This window comes from Microtus pennsylvanicus, chromosome 8 (assembly GCF_037038515.1).
Source record: "Microtus pennsylvanicus isolate mMicPen1 chromosome 8, mMicPen1.hap1, whole genome shotgun sequence".
NCBI classification, from domain to species: domain Eukaryota; kingdom Metazoa; phylum Chordata; class Mammalia; order Rodentia; family Cricetidae; genus Microtus; species Microtus pennsylvanicus.
In genome coordinates this window covers 35907994-35931862 of record NC_134586.1, presented here as the reverse complement: position 1 = coordinate 35931862, position 23869 = coordinate 35907994, and the positions used below count along the sequence as shown (strand labels likewise).

General features: G+C 41.0%; 1 protein-coding gene across 3 annotated transcripts in view; it reads left to right on the top strand.

Annotated features, from left to right (window-relative positions):
- The window catches only part of Grm7 (glutamate metabotropic receptor 7), an 888724-nt gene that overhangs the window by 711828 nt on the left and 153027 nt on the right, over positions 1-23869 (top strand). For all 3 annotated transcript variants that reach the window (XM_075983271.1, XM_075983273.1, XM_075983272.1), the window contains exon 8: positions 3019-3954. In XM_075983271.1, coding sequence (XP_075839386.1) covers positions 3019-3954 — 936 coding nt within the window. The remainder of the gene's footprint in view (positions 1-3018; positions 3955-23869) is intronic.

The following is a 23869-nucleotide window of genomic DNA, read 5'->3' as shown; positions in this document are numbered from 1 at the left end:
ATTTTTTTTCTTAGAAAATCAGCAGCAGTATCTGTCTAGATGGCAGTGATAACAGCCAAACCATGTGCCTCTCATTTCCTGGAAAACTAGGGCACTTGCTACCATTATAGGATAATATTTTCAATCATGTTATTTAGTAGCCTAGGGAGTAAATTTAGACTTTTGCTCATTCGGAGCAAGAGGTGACTCTGTTGCTTTAATATATATAATTAAACAGACTGGAAATTGACTTTAAATGAAAATTGAAAACAAATTAAGCAATCAGTCAATGTAATGCCTTTGGTTACAGCCCTTGTGTATATTTAGATACGGTGAGAAAAATAAAACAAAATTCCTGCATTTCTAGGCATTTTATTTTAATCCAAGTAGAAAACACAGTGTGGTGACAATGTTTAGAATCAGTGTAAACCATTGTATGTAAGGGTCATTTGTTCTGATGTTCACACATGTCCTACACTAATGCCTCTTGGTCAGATTTAATGATACATGCTAATATTGGAGTCAGATAATCACAAATGTAGTTCATTGGCCTTACTCATTAATCTTCTCTAGTGACCACGACAAGGCTTCTTTAACTTCACACTGGATAGTATCTGTGTTAATAATAGCAAAATTTTTAAACGGGCCCACTTCTTAGAATCTGACACTTGTAATGTTATTGCCTATCATTTTGTGTCTTATTATAATTTTTATTTCCTTAATTTTATGGCTTTGGGATGGCTGCCAATGACTTACTGCCTCAAAAAGATATTGTTTCAAATGAACTTATTATGGCTTACATTTAGTTAGATTTATTAGTGCTGACTAGGGTTTTGTGCTCAGGCAAATGAGTTCACATGGAAGTCCTCAGACCATTCTTGGGGCTCTGGTTCAAGTTTAAAATCAACTGTTAAAATGTTATGATGTTTTACCCCTTAAGCCACACATGTTTGTTTGTAGAATTAGGTCTTGTAGTCAGATTTTTCTTTGGGCTTCCAGCTCACACATAACAATATTAATAATTTATTATTAATTATAATAACATGTTCCCTAGCTTAGGCTTGTCCTACTAGCTCTTATAACTTAATATAACCCATTATATTAAACTACTTCCTTCCACTTGTTGTTACCTTTCTTCCATCCCACCCCTCCTGCTTCCTCTCCATTTCTCACTGGCAAATCTCACCGTTCTTCTTCCCAGAGTTCTCTTTCTGCCTGGAAGTCCTGCCTATACCTCCTGCCTAACTATTGGCCATTCCTTTTTTATTACAACTATCACATCAATATATCTTTGCATAGTGTACAAATATCCCAAAACAAGGTCTTTTAGTTCAGAGTGTAAATGTTGCTCAGATACAAACGGTGATGGGAGCCAGCTTCCTGCTTTGCACTGCATTGCACTTTAACAGCATCAAAATTCCAGTGACTGATAAAGGTTTATTTCCTTCCTCCTTTATCTCTCAAAAATAGATTTTAAAATGTTTTGAAGTTTCTAGTATCTTTCTCATCTCTCTTTGGTTCAATTATATTAAAATTCCAATTAGGTCAATATGAAAAATTCAATTAGAGAAAATCAGCCGTATCTCTTTGATGGGATTTATTTGTAAAATGATTAACTGACTGTTTATCTTTTAAAGCTTACTTCTACTCAAATTATGCAGTTAGTACATAACTTACTCAGGCTCTGGTTACATGCAACAGAAGTACAAATCCTGTTGATATAACATGGATGGTGTACCAGGGGTGAATGGCATAGTCTACGAAAATGCCTACAGTAGGCACCATTCTATCCAAGAGCTCAAACAGCTCCCTCTATTCTAATCTTTCTCAGTCTGTTGGTCTCTTTCTCTAGCACACTCATTCCAGCAGTCAAAAGCACTGTCCAACAAAGACAATAATTTTTATTTCCTGTAATCGCAGGTAATGACGTGAAATTAAATTATCTCATAGGGACATGGGGATCTCATGGCTTGGAGTTTGAAATGTGATACTAGTTGACAGGAGTGGTCCCTAAACAGGCCTAAGTAGTATCACCTGGGATCTTGTCCAGCCCGTTTTAGACTCTATGAATGAAAAAAATCTGGGAATAGATTTCAGCAAGTCCCATAAAATTCCCTCCAAGTGACCCTTATCCATGTTCAAGCTAGAGAACAACTATATTGCACTGTTTGGTCAGGCCTGAATCATGTGAGCATCCTCAGCTTCTGTGTGTAAATTACAGTCCTACAGGGTAGAAAAGAGACACGAGGAAGCCATAGCAAGAAAGAAAGTAATTGGGATGCTGCCCATGAGGTAACGTGGTAGTGCCAGTGGCATTTAGCTCAGTAACAAAGTTCTCCTTACCGTGGAATGACGTTGTTTCCCAGAACACCACTGACTGTGTTGACTTCCCCAGAAAGCCAATATTTCAACACAGGAAGCAGAGAGTCTGCTCTCTGTGTGTCCCACAGATTCGGCTTCAGTTTTGTCTTTAGAGAGATGGTTGGCAAACCTTTAAATGTTTCCAGACCACACAGTCCTTCAATTTCCTTACCCAGTACTTCTTACATGCTGTGATGTGGTCTATACAGCCTAGAATAACAAGGACTCTTGTTTTTCTCTGAGAAGAAACCAGGTGGATCAGTCTGTTCCAGCAGTTCTCAATGACCAGGCCATTATCTGAGGGACTTTGACAGATTCTGTGAAATCCTGGGGGGAGGGGAGGGAGTGGTCAGCACTGCAGTATTATCTAAAATTATTTTAAGCCTCTGTGTGTATGTGTGTGTGTGTACAAACACCTATTTTGAAAGATAAGTGGTTTTCCATATTACTGTTGGTTTTGTGTGCCCCTATTCCCTATCTTCAGACTTCTGTGCTTACCCTTCTGGGGGAGGCGGTTGAGCGCATGTCCATGTATTTCTGTTTAGCTACCCTAGAGAATTCCCTGTCCTGCTGATAGCTTCAATAACACTGGTACTGTTTGTCATTAATGTGTGTGTGTGTGTTTCTTATCTTTTGAATGACCTGCCTGCTTTCTCTCATTTCTTATGCTACATACAGATAGAGGACATGCAATGGGGCAAAGGAGTCCGGGAGATCCCGCCCTCTGTGTGCACATTGCCCTGCAAGCCTGGACAGAGGAAGAAGACACAGAAGGGAACCCCTTGCTGCTGGACCTGTGAGCCCTGTGATGGATACCAGTATCAGTTTGATGAGATGACATGTCAGCATTGTCCCTATGACCAGAGGCCCAATGAAAATCGAACTGGCTGTCAGAACATCCCCATCATCAAACTGGAATGGCACTCTCCCTGGGCTGTCATTCCTGTCTTTCTGGCAATGTTGGGGATCATTGCCACCATCTTTGTCATGGCCACTTTTATCCGATACAATGACACGCCCATTGTCAGGGCTTCTGGACGAGAACTCAGCTACGTGTTATTGACTGGCATCTTTCTCTGCTACATCATCACCTTCCTAATGATTGCCAAACCAGATGTGGCAGTATGTTCTTTCCGACGTGTCTTCTTGGGCTTGGGCATGTGCATTAGTTATGCAGCCCTTTTAACAAAAACCAATCGGATTTATCGCATATTTGAGCAGGGCAAGAAATCGGTGACAGCTCCCAGACTCATAAGCCCGACATCACAACTAGCAATCACTTCCAGTTTAATATCAGTGCAGCTTCTAGGTGTCTTCATTTGGTTTGGGGTTGACCCACCCAACATCATCATAGACTACGATGAGCATAAGACAATGAACCCAGAGCAAGCCAGGGGAGTTCTCAAATGTGACATCACAGACCTTCAAATCATTTGCTCCTTGGGATATAGCATTCTTCTCATGGTCACATGTACTGTGTATGCCATCAAGACTCGGGGTGTCCCAGAGAATTTTAATGAAGCCAAGCCCATTGGATTCACTATGTACACGACGTGTATTGTATGGCTTGCCTTCATCCCCATATTTTTTGGCACTGCACAGTCAGCAGAAAAGGTAAGTGAAAATGTACATCTCACAGTGTATTCCAGAAATGTCTGGTTCTGTACATGTTGAAACCAAATTGATTGTGTTCTTCAAAGATATTTTTATATACAAAACAGAAGATTCAAAAATATAAAAATGTTGGACTAATAGGTTAATGGTCCAGGAGTCTAAAATTTTCATTATCTTTTGAACCTACTGAAAACCAATGACATATGACCTTTCCAAGTAAATATATTTGCATAAAATGGATATAATTAGTCATTATTCAGGTCAAGTTGACCTAATCTAACTAAATAAAACCAACCTGCTCACTCACTTACCACTCCCGTGTTTACATGAATGTTTCTTCAGGATAGAAGTCAGCCACAGTACCTGTGTCTTAGGTGGCTGTGAAGGCATGGTGCTCACTTACTCATTATTAGCAACACTAAAGATCAGCACTTCTCAACCTGCTGGTAACAACCCCTTTGATTGTCAAACAACCCTCTCCTACAGATTGCTTAAAACCATAAGAAAACACAGATAATTACAGATTCATAACAATTGTGAAATTATAGTTATGAAGTTGCAACAAAAACAATTTTATGGTGGCTGGGCACCACAGCATGAGGAACTGTTTTAAAGTACCACAGTATCTGCGAGGAAGGTTGAGAACCACTGCTACAGATGTTCTGTCCTTTTAATAGCTCATCTAGGCTGTTGCTGCAAATATAGTGCACAAGCTATACAGTGCATTAGAGTTGCCCAGTTGCACACCCATCAAATATAACAAGATGGGCTGAAAGATAAGGGCAGCAATCATTCTGTATCATTATCCTGATAACTTATCCCTTAATCTCAGCAAACAATCATGAGATCTAGGGAGATTTCTAAGAGGAACAGGAAAAAAGGGAGAAGAAAGAGAGAGAAAGAGATTGAGAAAGATTAGGCTGTCAGTGTTTGAAGTTGGTGCAAAATACAGTTAGTATTCATGCCCTTGCATGTACTGATAAATTTATGAATTTATAAATTAGACAACCCTCATATGTTGCTTTTAATGTGGTTAATATATATATTTAGCTGTATGTGTTGTTTGCATACCAAGTAGGTAAACCTGAAGTATTGATCCTACACATGATGTATACACATTTGATTTTAGCACTCACCCTTCAGGCTACAGTTTTATATATACGCAAGTAACACAAGCCTAAAATATTAATGTGATAATTCTTCAGTTGATGTGAGCATCTCTAATGAGGTAGTATGGCTGATGCTTGAAGAGACTGAATCTTTAGTAACTCATATAGGAGAAAGCCTTATTGGAAATTGAGTGGATATTGAACATCAGGGGTTATTGTGTCCCAATTTAAGTTGAATAAATATGTTGATACATTTGTGTGTGTGTGTGTGTAATATACATGTTCATGCCATCACGTGCTTGTGAAAGTCAGGAACAACTTGCAGGGGTTCTGTCTCTCCTACCATATGGGTCTCAGAGACTGACCCTAAGTTACCAGTCCTTGCAGCAGGTGCCGGTACTTGATGATCCATCCTTTTGACCCTTAAACAAAGCTATTAAATGTTTGTTTAAAGACTTAGAAAGACAAATCAGTATTAAATTGGAATACATATAAAAACTTAAAAAAAAAATCTGTACTGCCAGAAATTGGTTTAGTAATTCATTAAGACCTCCATTTTCTGTTTCTTATTTATAAAAGATTCATGGCATTTAACTGATTTTCCTGCTGAAAGTTATGTCAGGAACCTAAATTGTGTGATTCTAGAGCTATAAGCTTGCTTTTTTTTTAAAAAAAAAAGTGGCTATTTCATGAATCCAAGCAGAATTCTCAAACTAAAGGCACTGATTGTAGACTATGGCTTTCATCATAAAATACCTTAGAGGAAAGTCTTCTAAAATATATAGTCATTGAACATTGGCTGCTTCCAACAGTGTTTTTCAGATTCATAATATATGTTTATTGTCTGTGAAACCAACTTGAATTTCATTTTATTTCCTCTCTCTATTCCTGGGCCAAGGGAATAATAAAATATGAGTTAAGGTTCTGAAATGCAATAGAAATAAAAAAAATGTAAATGTGTGCTGGTAGGTTGGTAACTAGTATAATTTTTTGGAGGGGACAATGACTGTCATCAAATCATATGACGATATTTATTTTGCTGTTAAAACAATGTCATGTACAAAGGTTGAAGGCATTAAATATATCCTATGCACTTACTTTGATGATATGAAAAGCAGGAATTGCTGCCGTAGTATCAGAAGTGTGTCTTATTTTATCCTATCTTCCTCTTCTTGGAGATATAAAAAGTAAAAATGACTGCAGTAATGTTACAAGCACATACTGTTGTAATGTTGTTTTAGAGTGTTATTTCTGTCTTATTTATGTTATTTTATTCTTCATCTTGGGCCATATCTACTTGTGACGATGGAGCTATTTCATGTAAGATCGTATGCCTGGTCATTTACAAACCTGAAACTGATAGGAGGTTTGGGAAAATTCAACCATTGATTCTAGTTTCTGATGATGACATTTTGCTGGTAGAACCGGACCAATGGAGGAGATTAAGCTGTCCTCATACATACAACATGATTTCTAATCCCTCAGTTTTATAAAACTTGCTTCTCTTTGTATACTCTTCATGGCTTACAATGTTTTACATGGTTCACTGGCATAATTAAAAGTGCTGAGCTGCCAACTAGGAACAGTGAAAATGCACACACCCAAATGACAGGCATATGGCTAGGGAAACATGAGTGATCAATTAAGAAAATTACTCTGTATATATGCAACCATAGCATTTAAATTATGCAGAGGCAAGTTGCCAAATGAAACAAAGACATCAAAGCAAAATGCATGTTTTTTTTTTATTGTTTGCTAAGTTTGAAAACTTACAAAATCACAGACATTCCATTTTGTCCTGATTTAATAATTTAAGTACCCCAAGAAGAATTCCTTTGTCTCAGAAAAAAAAAGAAAACTCAACAGTAAATTCTGTAATAACTATTTACTGTGTTGCAGAATTGAAATCCATTTTGATTCTGCTAAGGGTAGCTCTGTGAAATTTCTCAGTGGTTGATTTTATTAGTAGAACACAAAGACTAAATAAGGTTTTTATTTTTGATGTAAAATGTCATCCCAATGAAATTTATTTTTGTTTCAAGGACAATGCAAAAGAGCACTGTTACCTTGATTGATCATTGCTACTCTATGACTTGCTAGAATTAAAGTCCTGAAATATGATCAGAGATGGTGGTGGTAAACTTTAGCTACACAAGAATAGATTCTAGGATTTGGAAATTATGCATAGGTGTGAGCATAAAGAGACCCCCAAATAATATAAATTGTAAAGTGATACCATGGTAGAGGCTAACTAGTCTTTGTACTGTGGTATTGTTTTGTAATTAAATCTTGGCACCGTCTGCTCCAAGACTAGATTGGTCTCTACAAAAAGCAATGATTTAGTCAGTGGGTGTAATCTTGGCACCGTCTGCTCCAAGACTAGATTGGTCGCTACAAAAAGCAATGATTTAGTCAGTGGGTGTATCGTTAGAGGGAGTGGTCCACACAAAAGTCTATGTTGCCAAAATTTACGGGACTCTATAACTGATCCATTTATTTCAAGTTTTATAATCACTCGTTATCTGAAGAAGTTTCTAGATAAGTTTATACTACATAGCCATAGCCAACCAATGAACTAGTACATGTAGGGCAGGGTCTCACAAGATCAGGTCCCTTACTAACATTATAGCCCTGGTTTAAGAAAATGAATTGTGGTGTTTGAACAGTGAAAGAAACATGTGTTAGGGCTGCAAGCATCATGCTGAATCCCCTGAATTAAATGCTGTTTGTTTGTACATTGTTTCTTTCATGCGGGGAGTGAAACAAGCTTTGTCAAGCTGTACGGTACATAATGAAGTCGAACTTTCCAGACAGGTAGGGAATCGGAGGCCTCAGAAGTCTGTGCACACTGTAGGCTTGTTTATCTAGGAATGTGATGAGAAGAGGGGGGATGGGTTGAAGTAACTGAGGGCCAACGGCATTGTGGCAAGAGGGAGCTGTTTTCAAAGAAGGAAAGGCATGTTTCAGCATCAGGCACACGTGTTTCTGCGAATATTAGAACAGAATCAGGGTATGAAGCAAACCTTCATTGATAAAATCTTTTTTTTCTCATGGAGTATTATTCTACTGCGTGTTAGAACTAGGGCCATTGGTATCAAACATCTGAACCGGTACTGGAACCAGAAGTGGTAGTAAGGTCGAGTGATGGAAACATTTCCTAGGAAATTGGAATTTTGTCTTCTATATATTAGAGATAACTCAAAAAATATGATCACAAAGTGAAACCTGCCCACCACTCGGATCAGAAATGATATAACTTAAGATAATCCCACTCAGAAATCTCAAGAGTTTGTCTAAAGAAGAACCACACAGCTATTGTCAACACCCCAAACTGACCGAATAGAACAGGAGTGTTTGGGGTTTTTTTGGGGTGGGTGTTCTTTTTTTCTTGTGGGTTTCTGTATTTGTTCTCTGTTGCTGTGACAAACACCGTAGCCAAAAGCAACTGTGAGCTTGAAAAGGCTGCTTTGGCTCATACCTCTGTTGTGTCCACCACTGAGGCAAGCCAACCAGGAAGCAGAAACTGAGGCAGAAACCAGGGAAGAAAGCTACTTACTAGGTTGCTTCTCATGATTCTCAAGTTGCTTGCTTAAACCACCCACTGCCACCTGCCCCGTGATGGCACTCCCCACAGTGAATTGAGCCCAACCATAACAATCACTAATCAAGAAAATGACCTACAGACTTGCCTCCAGTCTGTTGGAGGCAGTTCCATGGCTGAGGTTCTTCTTCCTAGATGACTCTATTCATGGAAAGCTGACAAAAACTCACCAACAAAGTGGCCTTGGATATTTTGTTGTTGTTTTCACTATGTTTTGTTTATCTTGAGAAAATGGGGATTTCAGTCTCCAGTCAGGGCTGTTCTGGAATTCACTGTGCAAACTATACTGGCCTTGAACTATCCACCTTGTTCTCCCTCTGCCTCCAGAGTGCCTGGGACTGTAGCCAGGAGTCACCACATCCAGACAAATTTTACAGCTTTAAAGAAATGCTGTGAAAGGCAGGGGGAATACTAGCGAAGGCAAGCACACATTCACATTCATTTAAAATATGTTTTCTCCTCCCACATAGGCTGTCCTACTATGCTCCTTATATTTAGAGCCAAGCCATGGTAGAGAGTGAAGAAGACACATTCATGTATGCATTTCAAAACTGGGGCTTTAATGGGGGCTTTAAATAAGTTCTCAGTCATGTAAAAAAAAATGCTACAAACATAATCACCCAAAATGCAAAACAGGTACCCAGAGAGGGATATGCTACTTGCTTGCTCATCATGGCAAGTATGACAAGTGAAGTGAAACATACACACAATGAAACAGGACATAATAGAGTATTTGAAATGGCATCACAACATGAGAAATAGCAGATGATTTTTGCAGTCGGTGGCACAAAGGGAAAGGGGTCAATGCACTCACAGTTGCCTTAACTCTTGCATAAATGAGAGACTGTAATGATGAAAAATTAATCAACCTCATTTTGGAAGCACAGTTTGAAACAGTATGTACCCCCAACAAGTTACTCCGACATTAAACTTTTGGCAAGAATCAAATCTACTCCATGTCTTGGGCCGTGGAAGCTGAAATTGCCATGAATACTTCTTCAGCTAAGGGATTCCCCAGTGGGTGTGTTAAACTATAAGGAACCATCCTTGTCATGCCTTCCCAGCTCTCCAGTTCTGTGGCGCCAGGATGCAAAGGCAGCAGTGCAGGGAAAGAAGAGGTGTCACATGCAAGGCTCTACAGAGCTCCTCTTGAAGCTTTGCAGACTCACCAAAGTGTGTAAGCAGGGAACCATGGGTATTTGGGAATGAAAATGTCACATGTGCTCTCTGAAGATGAACAATGAACAATGTTGAAAAGCAGGTAGCAATAATAAGAACACTGTAAAATGATTAGTGTAATAAAGGGACAGATGATGGCACTTGGAGAAAGCCTGAAGGGACAGAAAAGATAGAGTGGATTGGAATCTACTTTGAACTTCTGAATATAGAAGGAAAATGTGACTAGGTTGTTCCTTATCTTGTATTTTATGCTGTGTTGTTTTCTTATTTAAACAGAGACATAGTTTTGTTTTTGTTTTTTTTTTTTTTCAGGTGTTAATCTTATTTTTTTTTTTTATTAATTGGCTTTAGTTTTTTGAGACAAGGTTTCTCTGTGTTTCTCTGGCTGCCCTGGAATTCACTCTATATACCAAGCTGGCCTTCAATTCACAGATATACACCTGCCTCTGCCTCCTGAGTGCTAGGATTAAAGCCATGTAAGATCATCACCCAGATTAGTTGTTAAATTTTGTTAACAACATTTCACTATTTAACCTCTATTCAACTAAGAACTGGATAAGGCGAGTCCAGTATACCACTCGTGCCACAGAATGTTGGAGGAAACCTGACACAGGATTCTCTTGAGTGCCCTGCCACACGGAAAGGTTAGTGGGTGGAACAATGCTGCCCCTGGATGGTATCTTCTTCAAGTATACCAGGAAGGCAATGGGCTGAGCCTGCCACATGGCTGTATTATTGAAGAGCAGAGATACTGTCTACACATAGTTAGTCTCCCTTATTTTGGGTGTTCTCAGTAGGTTTTCAGTTTTTTTCCAAGCATGAAGAATCTGTGTCTTTTGCCTAGTGAATTAGTCATCAGGTGGCTGCCACTTAGGTCTTAAACCCTCTTAATACATTCCCTTCTTCTGGAACCATACACTTTCCAGTGGCCCAGCTTCTGTCAGTGTGCTTGTGTTTCTCTGGTCTCCTTCCCAGCAACCTATTACAATGCCTAGGTTAGGACGTCACAGCCAAATGGCCTTGTGGAAGAGGCCAGGGTAGCTGTCAGGTACTGAACCAAATGAGATTCTTGATTCTAAACTGGCTATTATACCATCATTTCTTTGTCTAATGACACCCCTCATACACATACACTTTCATGAGACATAGAAATAATAGGAATTTGTGTTTTGCAGATATTTAATTGAAAAACAAAGAACCAAGTGGAACTTTTTAAATTTTTGGTAGTGAAACCAAAGTTAACTCTTCACTTTTTCCTTTACAACATTACTTGGGACACAGGGTAAAAGATACATGTTTTATAAGTCCTTACTACTTATAGTTTCCTCTCTGAATTGAAGCTTTGCCTAAGTACAGTAGAATAAGGAACAGCGGCAGAATTTTCAGATACCCCAATGGTGCAAACACAGTACAAAGAGTTCATACACAGCAGGCAGACGAGGAGGTGGGTTGCAAAGTCCATAGACAAATTGGTTTTCTCATCTTTTCATAGGCTTAAGGCTGTGTCCTGATTGCTAATCTCTGTGCAGTGTGTGTGGCTTCGATTAACATTTTCTTTTATTGTAATTCAGTTCTTCACTGCAGATGGTAGGAAAAGAAAATCTACAAGAAGGAAGAGTGAAAACTTCAGCATCTGATGCCCCCAATGGAAGCAGTGGTATTGATCAGGGGTCCTCGTGGACTGAAATAGAAAACTGACCCTCTCGGTATCTGTGGGCTCCCATTCAGCTTCATATCCTGGTTGGCTGTTTGGCTGATAAGCAGCAGTAAATGTTTTCATCCAAAGCCTGAAAAGCATCTGGCTAGTAATGCCCCCCAAACAGCCGCTGTGAACAGTCTTTGTTCCCTATAACAACGCTGTTTTTCTCTCCAGCCCCTGCCACTTTGCCGCTATGTGTTTCTTGAGACTATTTTTAAATAGCCACCTTCTTTTCAGAATGGTTGCTCTTATTTAACAATCTCATGTTTTTAAGTGCCTGTTCTGTTCCCCAAGACCCCAACAGCGGGTGATCACATCAGGCCCTTTTGAAAAGGCTTTCTAGTAGGTTCTGTTGATAGTATTACAGCCTTTCTGCCAACACCATAATCAGACCTGCATGTAAACTCTGCCTTAGTACTTAGGTGGCTTCGGTCAGGGATCACAGATTGTATCCAAGACAGGCCTTACGTTCTAGTGACTGCTGCTTTATGTGAATGAGCTATATTGGGACTTAGCCATGTACATGCATGTTGATGTGGGCACATTGAGTGCCATTTTCCAAGACAGGATTTCTGCTAAGAGTAAAATCATGGCTGAGCCATAGCACATGGCCTGAAAGACTGAAGTAGAGATAAAGCAGTTCTCCAACAGAAGTAATTTGCTGATTTTTCCTTAGATGGCCTATGGTTGTCTGTCCTTTGAGCCTTCATTTCCTACTCTGCTTTTTCTTGCTGAGTTTTCTTCAGTCTTGTTAAGTTTGGGGGAAAGTGCATACAAGCAGTAGAAATACAGATAGAGATGCTTGGTTGAATGGTCCTCTAGAAGAGAGGTTAGTGCCCCAGTAAGCAATATATGATGGGTCTGAAGTAGAAGCCTTTTTCTCACCAAAGCAAGGTCTTCAAGAGAAGGAGGGTTTTTGCATTGTGAGGGAACAGGCTTAGTTAATATGCTTTCAATGCTACGTTACTATAGTGGGGGAGCAGTGCATACATGACTTGGGCATCCTTAGCAGGAGTCACTCTCTATTTAGGGGAGGCGGGTTTGGCTCATGTGTACACCATAGAACATGATAGTAGTCTGGCTACTTCTCTGGACCATCGCCATGCTCACAGTCCTTGTTGCTTCGAGTTATTTACTTAGAGGACATGAGTTTGCCCACATTCTCTGTTATTTCTGCCTCTGGGCTAACTATGGCTATTGCCTTCCTTCTCCCCTGTGCAAGACATGCCTTGAGTCAAGAATGCTCTCACTCATGCTTTGTCCCTCTTATCACTGAGATCTGTCTGTGGGTACATATCTAGGGGGGCGTTTGAGTTTTATACCACTCCAAGCTACAATCATCCTGCCCCCTTATATTCTGTCTTGTTCCACCCATTCATCAGTAACTGATGGCACTTCCTGTTTGTTGGCTTACAAAAAGACTCATATATGCTCAGTGCCCTGTAAGTATTATGGAGGGTATAGCCTGTGCTCCAAGCCAGACTCTGTCACCTGACCTCAATAAGATAAGTAAAAGAGTCAAATTAACAGCAGAATTCATAAAAATGAGATTTATTCAGTATGACCAAATCAAGAAAAGAGACAAGGAGATGTAGCAAACAATAAATTGACTTTTCCAAGACAATCGTTGGGGTCCTGAAGTAAGATTAAAGTTTAAATAGACAGCTATTAACGTGTGTGTCTAAGCAGACCCAGTCAAGATATGGTCCTGGTCACCATTTCCCATCATTGTCTGTGCTTCAACCTCCCCCTGTAAGGTGCTCTGACAACTTGCTAGAACTGTGTTAAATCGCTTTCTGGGAGATAAGTTTTCCATCTGGCTGGGGCCTGGTCTTTCTTCTAGCAGGAAATTCCTGGAGAAATCCCTCTCTCTTTGGAGTCCATTGTCTCAAGTGTTCTAGTGAGATTGAGAGACACTGTTTCTCTTTAAAACAGTGGTTCTTAACTTTCCTAATGCTTCACCCCTTAGTACAGTTCCTCGGGCTGTGGTGACCCCAAATCCTAAAATTGTTTTGTTGCTACTTTATAATTGCAATTTTCCTCCTTTGAGGAATCATGATATAAATATCTGCTATTCAAGCTGTCTGGTATGTGGTCCCCAAGAGGGCTGCTTCACAGAGACTGAGAACTGATGCTTAAAGACATCTTCCCTTCTGTTGGGCTTGTTACATGAGCACCATGAGCATGAGACTTGGTCTGTCTGCTTCTCTGCTCTCCGAGGGATGCACACAGTAGCTAGTAGAGAACCCCTGGTCAGCACACCTGTGTGGGTTCCCTGAACTTATTTTGGAACAGGATCCAATATGGTATAAAAGAGGAGAGACATACAGACTACTTTCTTTAAAAATTGCTGCCATGAAGCCACAGGATAGTAGACTTTGAGCAAAGAACGAGTGGTGCTGGGGATTTGACCTGAGAGCCTCATTCTTGTGCAGCAAACACTTTATCCACCAAGTCTTGTCTTTAGCCCTGATTTGCTGTATAGGCACTTTCTAGTTTCACTTGTTCTTTCTTGAATCTCACACTTCAAGTCAGTTACATACCAGGTCATTTTTTGGGTGCAGGAGATAGCACTGGGAATAAAAGCCCATTGTTTCACAAGTTCTGCATTTCATACAGTAGGGAGATAGTAGGCAGAAGCACGCTGCCCATTCTGGAAAAAAAAAACAGGCAAAGGAAAGGAGTACCTGGGAGAGATGATCCATGGACTCCTCTTGCAGCTGAGCGCAGTCAGGGAAGGAATGGGAAGAAGCAACCTTCAAGAAGTGAGGCTGCAGAGGTAATAGAGAATAGGAAAGCGGATGGGGACAGCTGTGCTTGGCTTGGAGGATAAAGGGAGTAAATTACAAAGCACTGAACCAGGGGTTACTCCTGCTGCGAATGGGGTCTGCTCTTAAAGAGAATGGGGGGCTGTTCTTGTAGAAAATGGGGGCTGATGCTGCAGAGAATGAGGAACAGTTTCTGCAAAGAATGGGGGCCATTCCTGCAAAGAGTGGTGGGTTACGTCTGCAGAGAATGGGAGCTGTGCCTACAGAGAGTGAAGTCTGTTCCTGCAGAGGCTGCGGAGAAACTTCTGCAAAGCTTCAGACTCTGTTCTCAGCAAGAAGGAAAGGGAGGTGGTCTGTAGAGTCTGATTTATGTTATAGAACGACCCTTTCAACTGCTTATAAGGAGCAGACCCCATAGGGTAAGAGGAGGGTCAGAGAGGTCAGATAGAAGTTTTCTAGTCACCTGCGTATTTGATAGGGGTTCTGAAATTACTTCCTTGACACATCCCCAGAAGGAATGAATGAGCAGAGTGGAAGTGATTTATCCCCAAAATAAGGCATCTAGCCTTTCTAATTTTCATACCTTTGGAGAAGTTATTTTATCAAATCAATTATGTAGGCAAGGCTCACTCCCATCCAGGAGGGAAGCCAATCTTATGAGCAATGTCCCAGGGCTACCAACTCTAATTCTTTGTTCCTTTCTTCTGAGAAGAGGTGGCTAATTCAAGCTTCCTGTCAGTTGCCCAGTGGCCATCTGAGATATCTCCCAGTATGCCCACAAGCCTCTGGGCTGCTTCTTTCTCTTCTCTTCAGCAGATTTTAGAGTGTTCCTTGATATGCCCAGCTGACATGAATACTAACCAAAGTGGGGGCCCATGTTAGCCTTGTGTAATTTCAAGGGCTGCTGCCCACACAGAGTGTTGTCAAGCTAGTCTATGAAGTTGTGCAGTCTGCACAGCTGTACCGTGCGGATCTGCCACTATGCTAGGCACTGGGAAGAGAAGTGATCAAGATGTGATATTTTTCAGCTTATCAGGCAAACCGGCTGCCTGATTACCCTTGCCGTGACTTTCTAATACACTCATTTGTTTATCAACATCCTTTATGTAAATACAAAAGTAGCCAAGCAACAGCAGGTTGCCTTGCCAAAAATGCAAAATGTCCCCACCTGTTTCAGGGAGCAGCCTCCAGCAGTCTGCGTTCTAGAAATCTATTAGATGTGTTTGAGATCAAAGCAGGTAACGGGAAAGCTGCAGCCGGGACTGATTTGAGATTCTAGATGCATCCCAGAGCACCATCTGGGCCTCCTCAGAAGCATCTGCTGCCCTTCTCCATTCTCAGAGCTCTTTCAGGGAGAGTGAGGCCTGATATATGGTGGAGGAGGAACCAACAGATGGCCAGGTGCCTGAGCACTGGCAGGGTTAAAAGTGTCAAGTCACCATCCTTGTGGAATATAGGGTAGATTTACCTTTCTCTCTCTCTCTCTTTCTCTCTCTCTCTCTCCCTCTCTCTCTCTCCTCATTTTCTCATCTATGACCTTTGCTAGAAGCTAGTCTGCCTCTTTCCATGCTGTCAATCAATATGTATTTACAAACTCATGTTTTGCCCTATCCAGGTCTTGAAGACAATAAAGAATATTACCAAGGTTAACATTTTCATGCAATTCAGGTCATGGCGAGAACAAACAAATTATTCCAGATCATGATACCACATCCAGGTCCTGACTCTGAAGTGCCCTCAGCTCTTGGAGTATTTACTGAAAGAATTCACTGGAGAAACACAGAGCAGAGAGTTTACTAAGCACTCGCAGGTTTTTTATTTATTTTATTTTATTTTTTAGAGTAAGAGGGTGAGACTCGATAGGGGTAAAATGGACCACTACAGAGTGTAACACTCTCACAAGGGAAGCCTGGACAAGAGAGAAGGAGGCCAGTATTCCCACCGATACTTATGTAGGTAGGTTTGCCCATTTCTACAGTCCACAGAACTGACAGCTTCCAGAGAACTGACTGTAGGAAGTTGGGTTCTTGTGATGCATCGTCCCCTTAAGGTCAACTCTGACACTAGGAGGGTGGAGTCTTCGTGCAGAGGCAGCAATGGTCTGCCCACCACTGTGCAGAGGCAGCAATGGTCTGCCCACAACTGTGCAGAGGCAGCAATGGTCTGCCCACAACTGTGCAGAGGCAGCAATGGTCTGCCCACAACTGTGCAGAGGCAGCAATGGTCTGCCCACAACTGTGCAGAGGCAGCAATGGTCTGCCCACCACTGTGCAGAGGCAGCAATGGTCTGCCCACAACTGTGCAGAGGCAGCAATGGTCTGCCCACCACTGTGCAGAGGCAGCAATGGTCTGCCCACAACTGTGCAGAGGCAGCAATGATCTGCCCACCACTGTGCAGAGGCAGCAATGGTCTGCCCACAACTGTGCAGAGGCAGCAATGGTCTGCCCACAACTGTGCAGAGGCAGCAATGGTCTGCCCACAACTGTGCAGAGGCAGCAATGGTCTGCCCACAACTGTGCAGAGGCAGCAATGGTCTGCCCACAACTGTGCAGAGGCAGCAATGGTCTGCCCACAACTGTGCAGAGGCAGCAATGGTCTGCCCACCACTGTCCCAGCTCTAGTGTCTCCTCTAGGATCAGGCACATTGTGACTCTTTGCCCAGGGGACAAATTCCCCTCTTTCAGATAAAGCTCTCTTCCAGATGCCAAGGCCTTCAGACTTTGATTCTCTAGCAGGAGGTTCCTGAGGTGGTTGTAATTTCTTGGGGTTCATAGTTTAAATAACCTGACAGTCAAAGGGAAGGACACAGTGACGGCAGAGGATCTCCATTCTTTCCTTCTGGATACAAGACAGTAGATAAACATCTGCAATGAAAAAATGGGAAAGAAAATTTCCTATTCTTAAGGCATTTATATTCTGGTGAAAGGCATAGGTATTAATAAAATTTTTTAAAAAAGCAAAAAAAAAAAAATGTCTGAACCAACCAGGCTTTCTCACTCCCTATATCTATTCATTTAAAAGGAAGCATTTTATTAATTCTTTTAGAATTTTACAATGTATTTTAATTGTCTTCATTCCATAATCATCCCCCTAACTCCTCTCAGACCCACCCCTACCTCCTAACCCTACCTTCCTCTCCTTTAAAAAAAATAAATAAATAAATAACCCATCAAGTTCAGTTTGTGCTGCCTACACATATTCCTGGGTTTGGCACTATGGTGGTGGGCCTATTCAGGGTCCTATCCTTAAAGAAAATAACTCTCTCCTTGAAAATTCATCAACTGTCCAGAGCTCCTCATTAATGAGTTAGAGTTAGAAGTGAGTTCCGCCTTGTACCTACTAAAATTTGGGGGATGAATTCCAATTTCTTAGGGTACATTATTTCAAGAATCTGATGGTCAAAGGGAGGGGTAAGGCATATCTTTAGAATATCTCCATCTGTGCCAGGAGGGTTACATATTTGAGAAGATGGCAGGTCTGAGAGTGCACCTAGAAAAAAGTTTGACTCTACATTTGCCATTGGGAAGACCGAGTTTTATGTGACATTTTCTGGAATGTCACTAGAATGTCTTAGGAAAGACAGTAGTAGCATGATTTCATCTTTATTCTTAAATTCATTTCTACTGTGGGAATAGAGTCGATTCTAGTCTCTCAGTTTTTGTGCTCTTGAAGGGGAAGAATTCACGTGAGGCCAGTAGCAGAATGAGTAGCTAAAGTTTATCTGTCACAATAAAGAAAATGAAAATACGCCCTCTAGAGAGAGAAAGAGAGAGTAGAACAAGGTGAATGGCTGTTACACAAAGTCTGCTTCTAAAATCTAATAGCTTGCCTACCCCTGAGACGATCCATGCATTCCCTTTTCTGCAATAGATACAAGTTTCTCAAAGGTCGTCCTTAAAGTAAGACTGTTTCAATAGCATGTGTTGCATTGCATGTAGGGATGTTTATGTACCCATAATTTTGACAAGGTCACTTGGGAAGATGGCAAGGATGCTTTGTGCATGCTGCTATGGGAGGGGCTCTGGGAGAACCTGGCAGGGAATACCAAGAGGGGATTTATAGTTTTATCCAGAGCACTGTTTGCCTTCCTTTCTGGTTGGCTTGGTTATCTCACAGCATAACTGCAAGCCCTCTTATATATCTTGGCCACTGTTGATCATCCAACATTTTAACCCTAGAATTAATTTTAACCCTAACTAATGGAGGGAGATGAGTCAGAGTCCTATTACTGTAATGTGGGGAGAGATGATGCGCTAGAGGAATAATGGTAACCAAAAAATTCTCCTGTAGTTTTCTGTTCCTTCTTTTGTCTCTTTCTCTGCCTCTATTTCTCTGTCCATCTCTGTCTCTCAGTCTGTCTCTGTTTCTGTCTGTGAGTGTGGGAGGGTGTCTTCCTTCTTTCCTTCATTTTGTTCCTTCTCTTTTCTTCATTCCTTCCTTCATTTTTTCCTTTCCACCTGTCTTTCTTTCTTTCTTTCTCTTCCTTGCCTTCCTTCTCTCACCCGTACTCTTGGTCTTTGCAAAGTTGCACATTTTAGGTAAGTGATCTAGCATCTGTCAGTGCCTGAAGCTAGAAAATTGGTCTTATTACAAACATGTAAAGAAAGACTTATCAGAATTTGATGTTTGACTCTGGAAGAAAGGGGTTTAAAAAAAAAAGCAAATGACTCCTTAGCTGTTGGTGTGTGTGACTGAACGAGTGGCCTAAAGAAGGAAGAAACTTCATGTGCAGAGAAGTAACTCTGAATGTGGTAAATTTAAATACCTGAGAAATATGCTAAAGCTGTCAACTAGAAATAGGCTACACGGTACTGGATTGCTGGAGAGATGCATACAGTTGTCAGATTATAGATGATGTGTTAAACCTTGAGGCTAAATGAGAATCTTTTAGCTGTGACTGTAGATGGGAAAGTCAGAAAAATAAATACTCCAGTATTTATAACAATGAGGGGAAAAGACGAGGTCAGAGAGGAGACCCTGACAATATTAAAATAGGAGAAGAAATAGACAAAAACAGATAGCCAGGCTCCCTGGGAAGAAAGGGGCTGGAGAAGAAGGACATGATCCCTTGTTTCTCATATGCTACTGAAAAGTGGAAGAAAGAATCCCTCTGAGACACCAGAGTGCACAGTTGGATGGCAACTGGGGGCCTGGGGAGGGATTTGATGGGTTTGTTGGTTAAAGCTCTCAGAGTGGATGGAGGAGAGAATGGGAAGCAGGAGAGTAGCCACAATGAGCACGGGGGAGCTTTATAACACATTGTTTTGATTCTGTAAAAACCGGGCATAGCTTTTAAGAGCCATGTTATGAAGGGTGATCATCTCAAATGAAGGGGTAATATAGTGATCTTGCCAAAAGAGGACTTAGATTCTGGGAGATGAGTCGCTTATTAGTGTAGTATGCCCACTGCTTGTACGTTAAGAACTGCTCCCTAGTGCCATGTTCAGACGTAGGACTTCAGGGAAGTAATAGGACCATGATGGCTTTGAACTTATTGGATTAATCCTTTGATGGCTTTATTTTTTTGGCAATGGGATAGAAATTATAAAGTAGGACCTAACTGGAGGAAGTAGGTTTGTAGAGGTCCAACTGTGTTCTGTCTTCTCCCAACTCCCTTTTCTGTCTCTTTTCTCTCTGTCTCTGTCTCTGTCTCTGTCTCTGTCTCTCTCTCTCTATGTGTGTGTGTGTGTGTGTTTTCTGTTTTCTGGCAAGCAGCCTTCTCTGTCATTGGCTCCTGCTGTCTTAATCTTCCTCCTTTACACAGGTTTATCACAGTGAGTCCAGCCTATTGTGACCTGAAACCTCCAAAATCATGAGCCAAAATATATCTTTCCTCTTTTACATTGATTTATTCAGGTCTTTAATCAGAGTAGCAGGCAGCTAGCAGACAGAAACCACTCTAAAGTACTAACCTCATTTCCGAGTGTTCAGGCCATAGAAAGGTAGACCACAGAGCAGACTGGTCTTGCAGTCCAAAGACTGCCAAATTCTACAGCGGTCTATTTCAAGGTATCCTTTGACTGGACTGGTGTACAGTGACCATATGTAATCAATTCTTGCTGATGTGGAAAAGAGTTCCCGGCTTCCATTTGTCAGCTGCCATATAAGTGATGTTCATGGTTCAGACTCCCTTTAGGTCTTGGAGTGGCTCATTTTTATGTTGTTTCCATAAAAGTGAGATTTGGGAAATCCATGGTTTTGGTCATAGAAGGCATCAGGTGTTAAAAAAAAATATTCCATTCAACAAATAGATTCTGTGCAGATAAATGTTGCTGACAGGATATGAATGAATCAGTACAGCCTAGGGTATGGCACGGCTGAAGATGCAAATTCCAGCATTCTAGGGACTGATGACAAGGTCAATTTGATGCAGGCTAGGCTGACATTCTCTGCTTTCTGGTTAAGCTCCCTGGAGTTTACACAGCAGTGAGAGAATCACGGGGGGGGGGGGGTTCTAGTGAGCAGCAACTCCATGCTCACAAGCACTCTTTCCCCCAGTCTGATCTTCAATAACACATGAAGGCCCAGCTTACAGATCCCACCCATGACCTTACATTTTTCTTGAGATTAACACACACTATTTCCAGTTCCTAAAAAAGTATAATGACATAAAGGTCCCTTGAGTCATTTCAGTGTCTACCCATAAAATAGCATCTTGATGGTGGGGTTGAGCATGCAGAATCTTGAAACTGTCCTTTTAAGACAGTAAGTAACAAGTTTTCCACTTCATACAATTATAAGATCTAGGCCAAGATTAAAACCACTGATGACAACTTATGTTGGAGAAACCTTTACCGTGGGGTAAAGGGAACACTCCTGCATTTGTTGGTAGGAATGTGAGCTGGTACTGCCCCTTTGGATGTCAGTATGGTGATTCTCAGAAAATTAGGAAACAACCTTCCTCAAGACCCAGTAATATGACTTTTGGGCATATATCCAAAGGATGTTCAATCATACCACAAGGACATGTGCTCAACTATGTTCAGAGCAGCTTTGTTTTTCATAGCCAAAACCTGTAAACAACCCAAATGCCCCTCAACTAAAGAATGGATAAGGAAAATTTGGTACATTTACACAATGGAGTACTACACAGCAGAGAAAAATAACAACATCTTGAATTTTTGCAGGCAAATGGATAGAGCTAGAAAACATTATTTTGAGTGAGGTAACCCAGACCCAGAAAGACAATTATCACATATACTCACTCATCAGTGGATTTTGAACATGAAGCAAAGAAAGCCAGCCTACAAACCACAATTCCAGAGAATCTTGACAACAATGAGGACCCTATGAGAGACATACATAGATCTAATCTACATGGGAAGTAGAAAGTAGAAAAAGCCAAGATCATCTGAGTAAATTGGGAGCATGGAGACCTTGGGAGAGGGCTGAAGGGGAGGGGAGAGGCAGGGAATGGAACAGAGAAAAATGTAGAGTTCAATAAAATTCAATAAAATATAAGATCTATGCTTAAGAAATATCTTAACTTTTTCTGGAGGTTCTAAAAATCCCATTCATGTTGTTGCGTTTGATGAGGGATAAATTTCAAAGTGGGCTAGAAACAGACAGCTATTATTCCTTACAGTAGAAGTTTTCTCTGCTGTGTGTCAAAGGCTTCCATGTCAATAGTAATGTATCATTCATTTATTTAGGGGATTAAAAATGGAGCAGTGGGCTGGGGATATAGCTTAGTGGGTAGAGGGTTTGTTGTTCAAGCATGGAACCTGACTTTTAAGATAGAGACAGGTGTATCTCTGGGCAGCCAGCCTAGTCAGTTTGTTAAGTCCCATGCTAATGAGAGGCCATTTGTATGGATGTGGTGTCTCTGATAAGCAAAAGAAGGCTGTTGGGACAGTTTTAGTGTGACTATTGTTTTGGACTAATGGAGTGTTTTAGTTACTTTTCTTATTCCTGTGACAAAATGACTGACCAAACCAAAAAAAAAAAAAATCTCAAAGAAGAAAGGCTCTATTAAACTCACAATTTGAGGGTACAGTCCATCATGATAAAGAATAAAGGCAGGAGGAATGTGAGACACCTGATCCCAATGTTGCATCTGGTTCACTGCTTGCTTTCTTCTTCTATACAGTCTAGGCCCTAACCTTTAGGATGGAGCTATGCATTTTTGGGGTGAGTCTTCCCAGCCTAACTGAGCTAATCCAGAGAATCGCAGAGTCTTGCTCTTATGTAATTGTGGAATCAGTCAAGTTGGCATTCAATATTAACATTTACATCTAGTGTGTTGAGGGGTGTGAGCAGCTTGTTCATCCTGGCCACCCGGCTAGTTTAGACCAGAAATAATCACACAGAAACTGTATTAATTAAATCATTGCTTGGCCCATTCGCTCTAGCTTCTTATCAGCTAACTCTCACATATGAATTTAACCCATTTTTATTAACCTGTGCATCGCCATGTGGCAGTGGCTTACTGGCAAAGTTTTGGTATAACTGACTTTGGTGGCTCCATGGCATCTCTCTGACTCTGCCTTCTTTCTCCCATCATTCAGTTTAATTTTCCTTGCCTAGCTCTGTTCTTTTGCCCTCTCACAGGCCAAGACAGTTTCTTTATTCATTAACCAATAAAAGCAACACATAGACAGAAGGACCTCCCACACTATTAGTGACTTATCTCATGGTTTCCTTATGATCTTAGGAAGAGTGCAATGCAATCAACCCACCAGATCATATAGCCTCATACTGGTATGTATCTATGGCTAACTGCAGTTGAAATACCCTATGAGCAGAAAGTCTTTTACCAAGAAGCATGTGTGAAATATACAATACACAAGGTTTTCTGGAAGACTGACGTTTTCCTTGATGCTCCTAAGCTCCTGAGAGATATTCCATCATGAAGAAAGAACTGATGTTTCCAGGACAGGAATCCATTTCCAGAGCTAAACTCCTCAAAAGGACGCAATGGCTCCATGATTTTTTTCATGCTTCTGATTATTTTTTTTCAATGGATACTTAAAAATCAATTTATTTTTATTCTGGTGTGTACCAGGGGTATAGTATTTGTTAGGATGGAAAGGCAATTTTAATTTAGTGGGAAATGGATTTTCTTTATCACAGAGAAATGTTGAATAAATGAGAGGCACACCAAATAAAATTCTCATTCTCCATCCCAGGGGGTGAGGTGGGGAATGGGATTGGCAGAAGTACAAGTTTAAATTTTGGTAATTTGCTGTGAATGTCTCCATAGAGATCTTCTTTATCAATAAAAGCTCTTGGTAAAGTAGTAGGAATGACCTAGTTACTCCTTTCCTGTTGAACTGGGCATTACAAAGCCCCAAATATAGTGAAACAGAGTCCAAAGACTAGGACTCTGGTGAAGCATACTGTTGTACTTATGCGCCCCTGAGATATCTGTCTTTCTTCCTGAGTATTTGTTTCCTTTCTCATTCATGACAGCTCTTTGGACTGGAGAGGGAGGGAGAAAGGAGTTGGGGGAGGGGGAGAAGGGTGGGAGGAGGGGGAGAAGGGGGGGAGGAGGGGGAGGGAAATGGGAGGCTGAGAGGAGGTGGAAACTTGTTTTTTTCTCTCATTTTCTCAATAAAA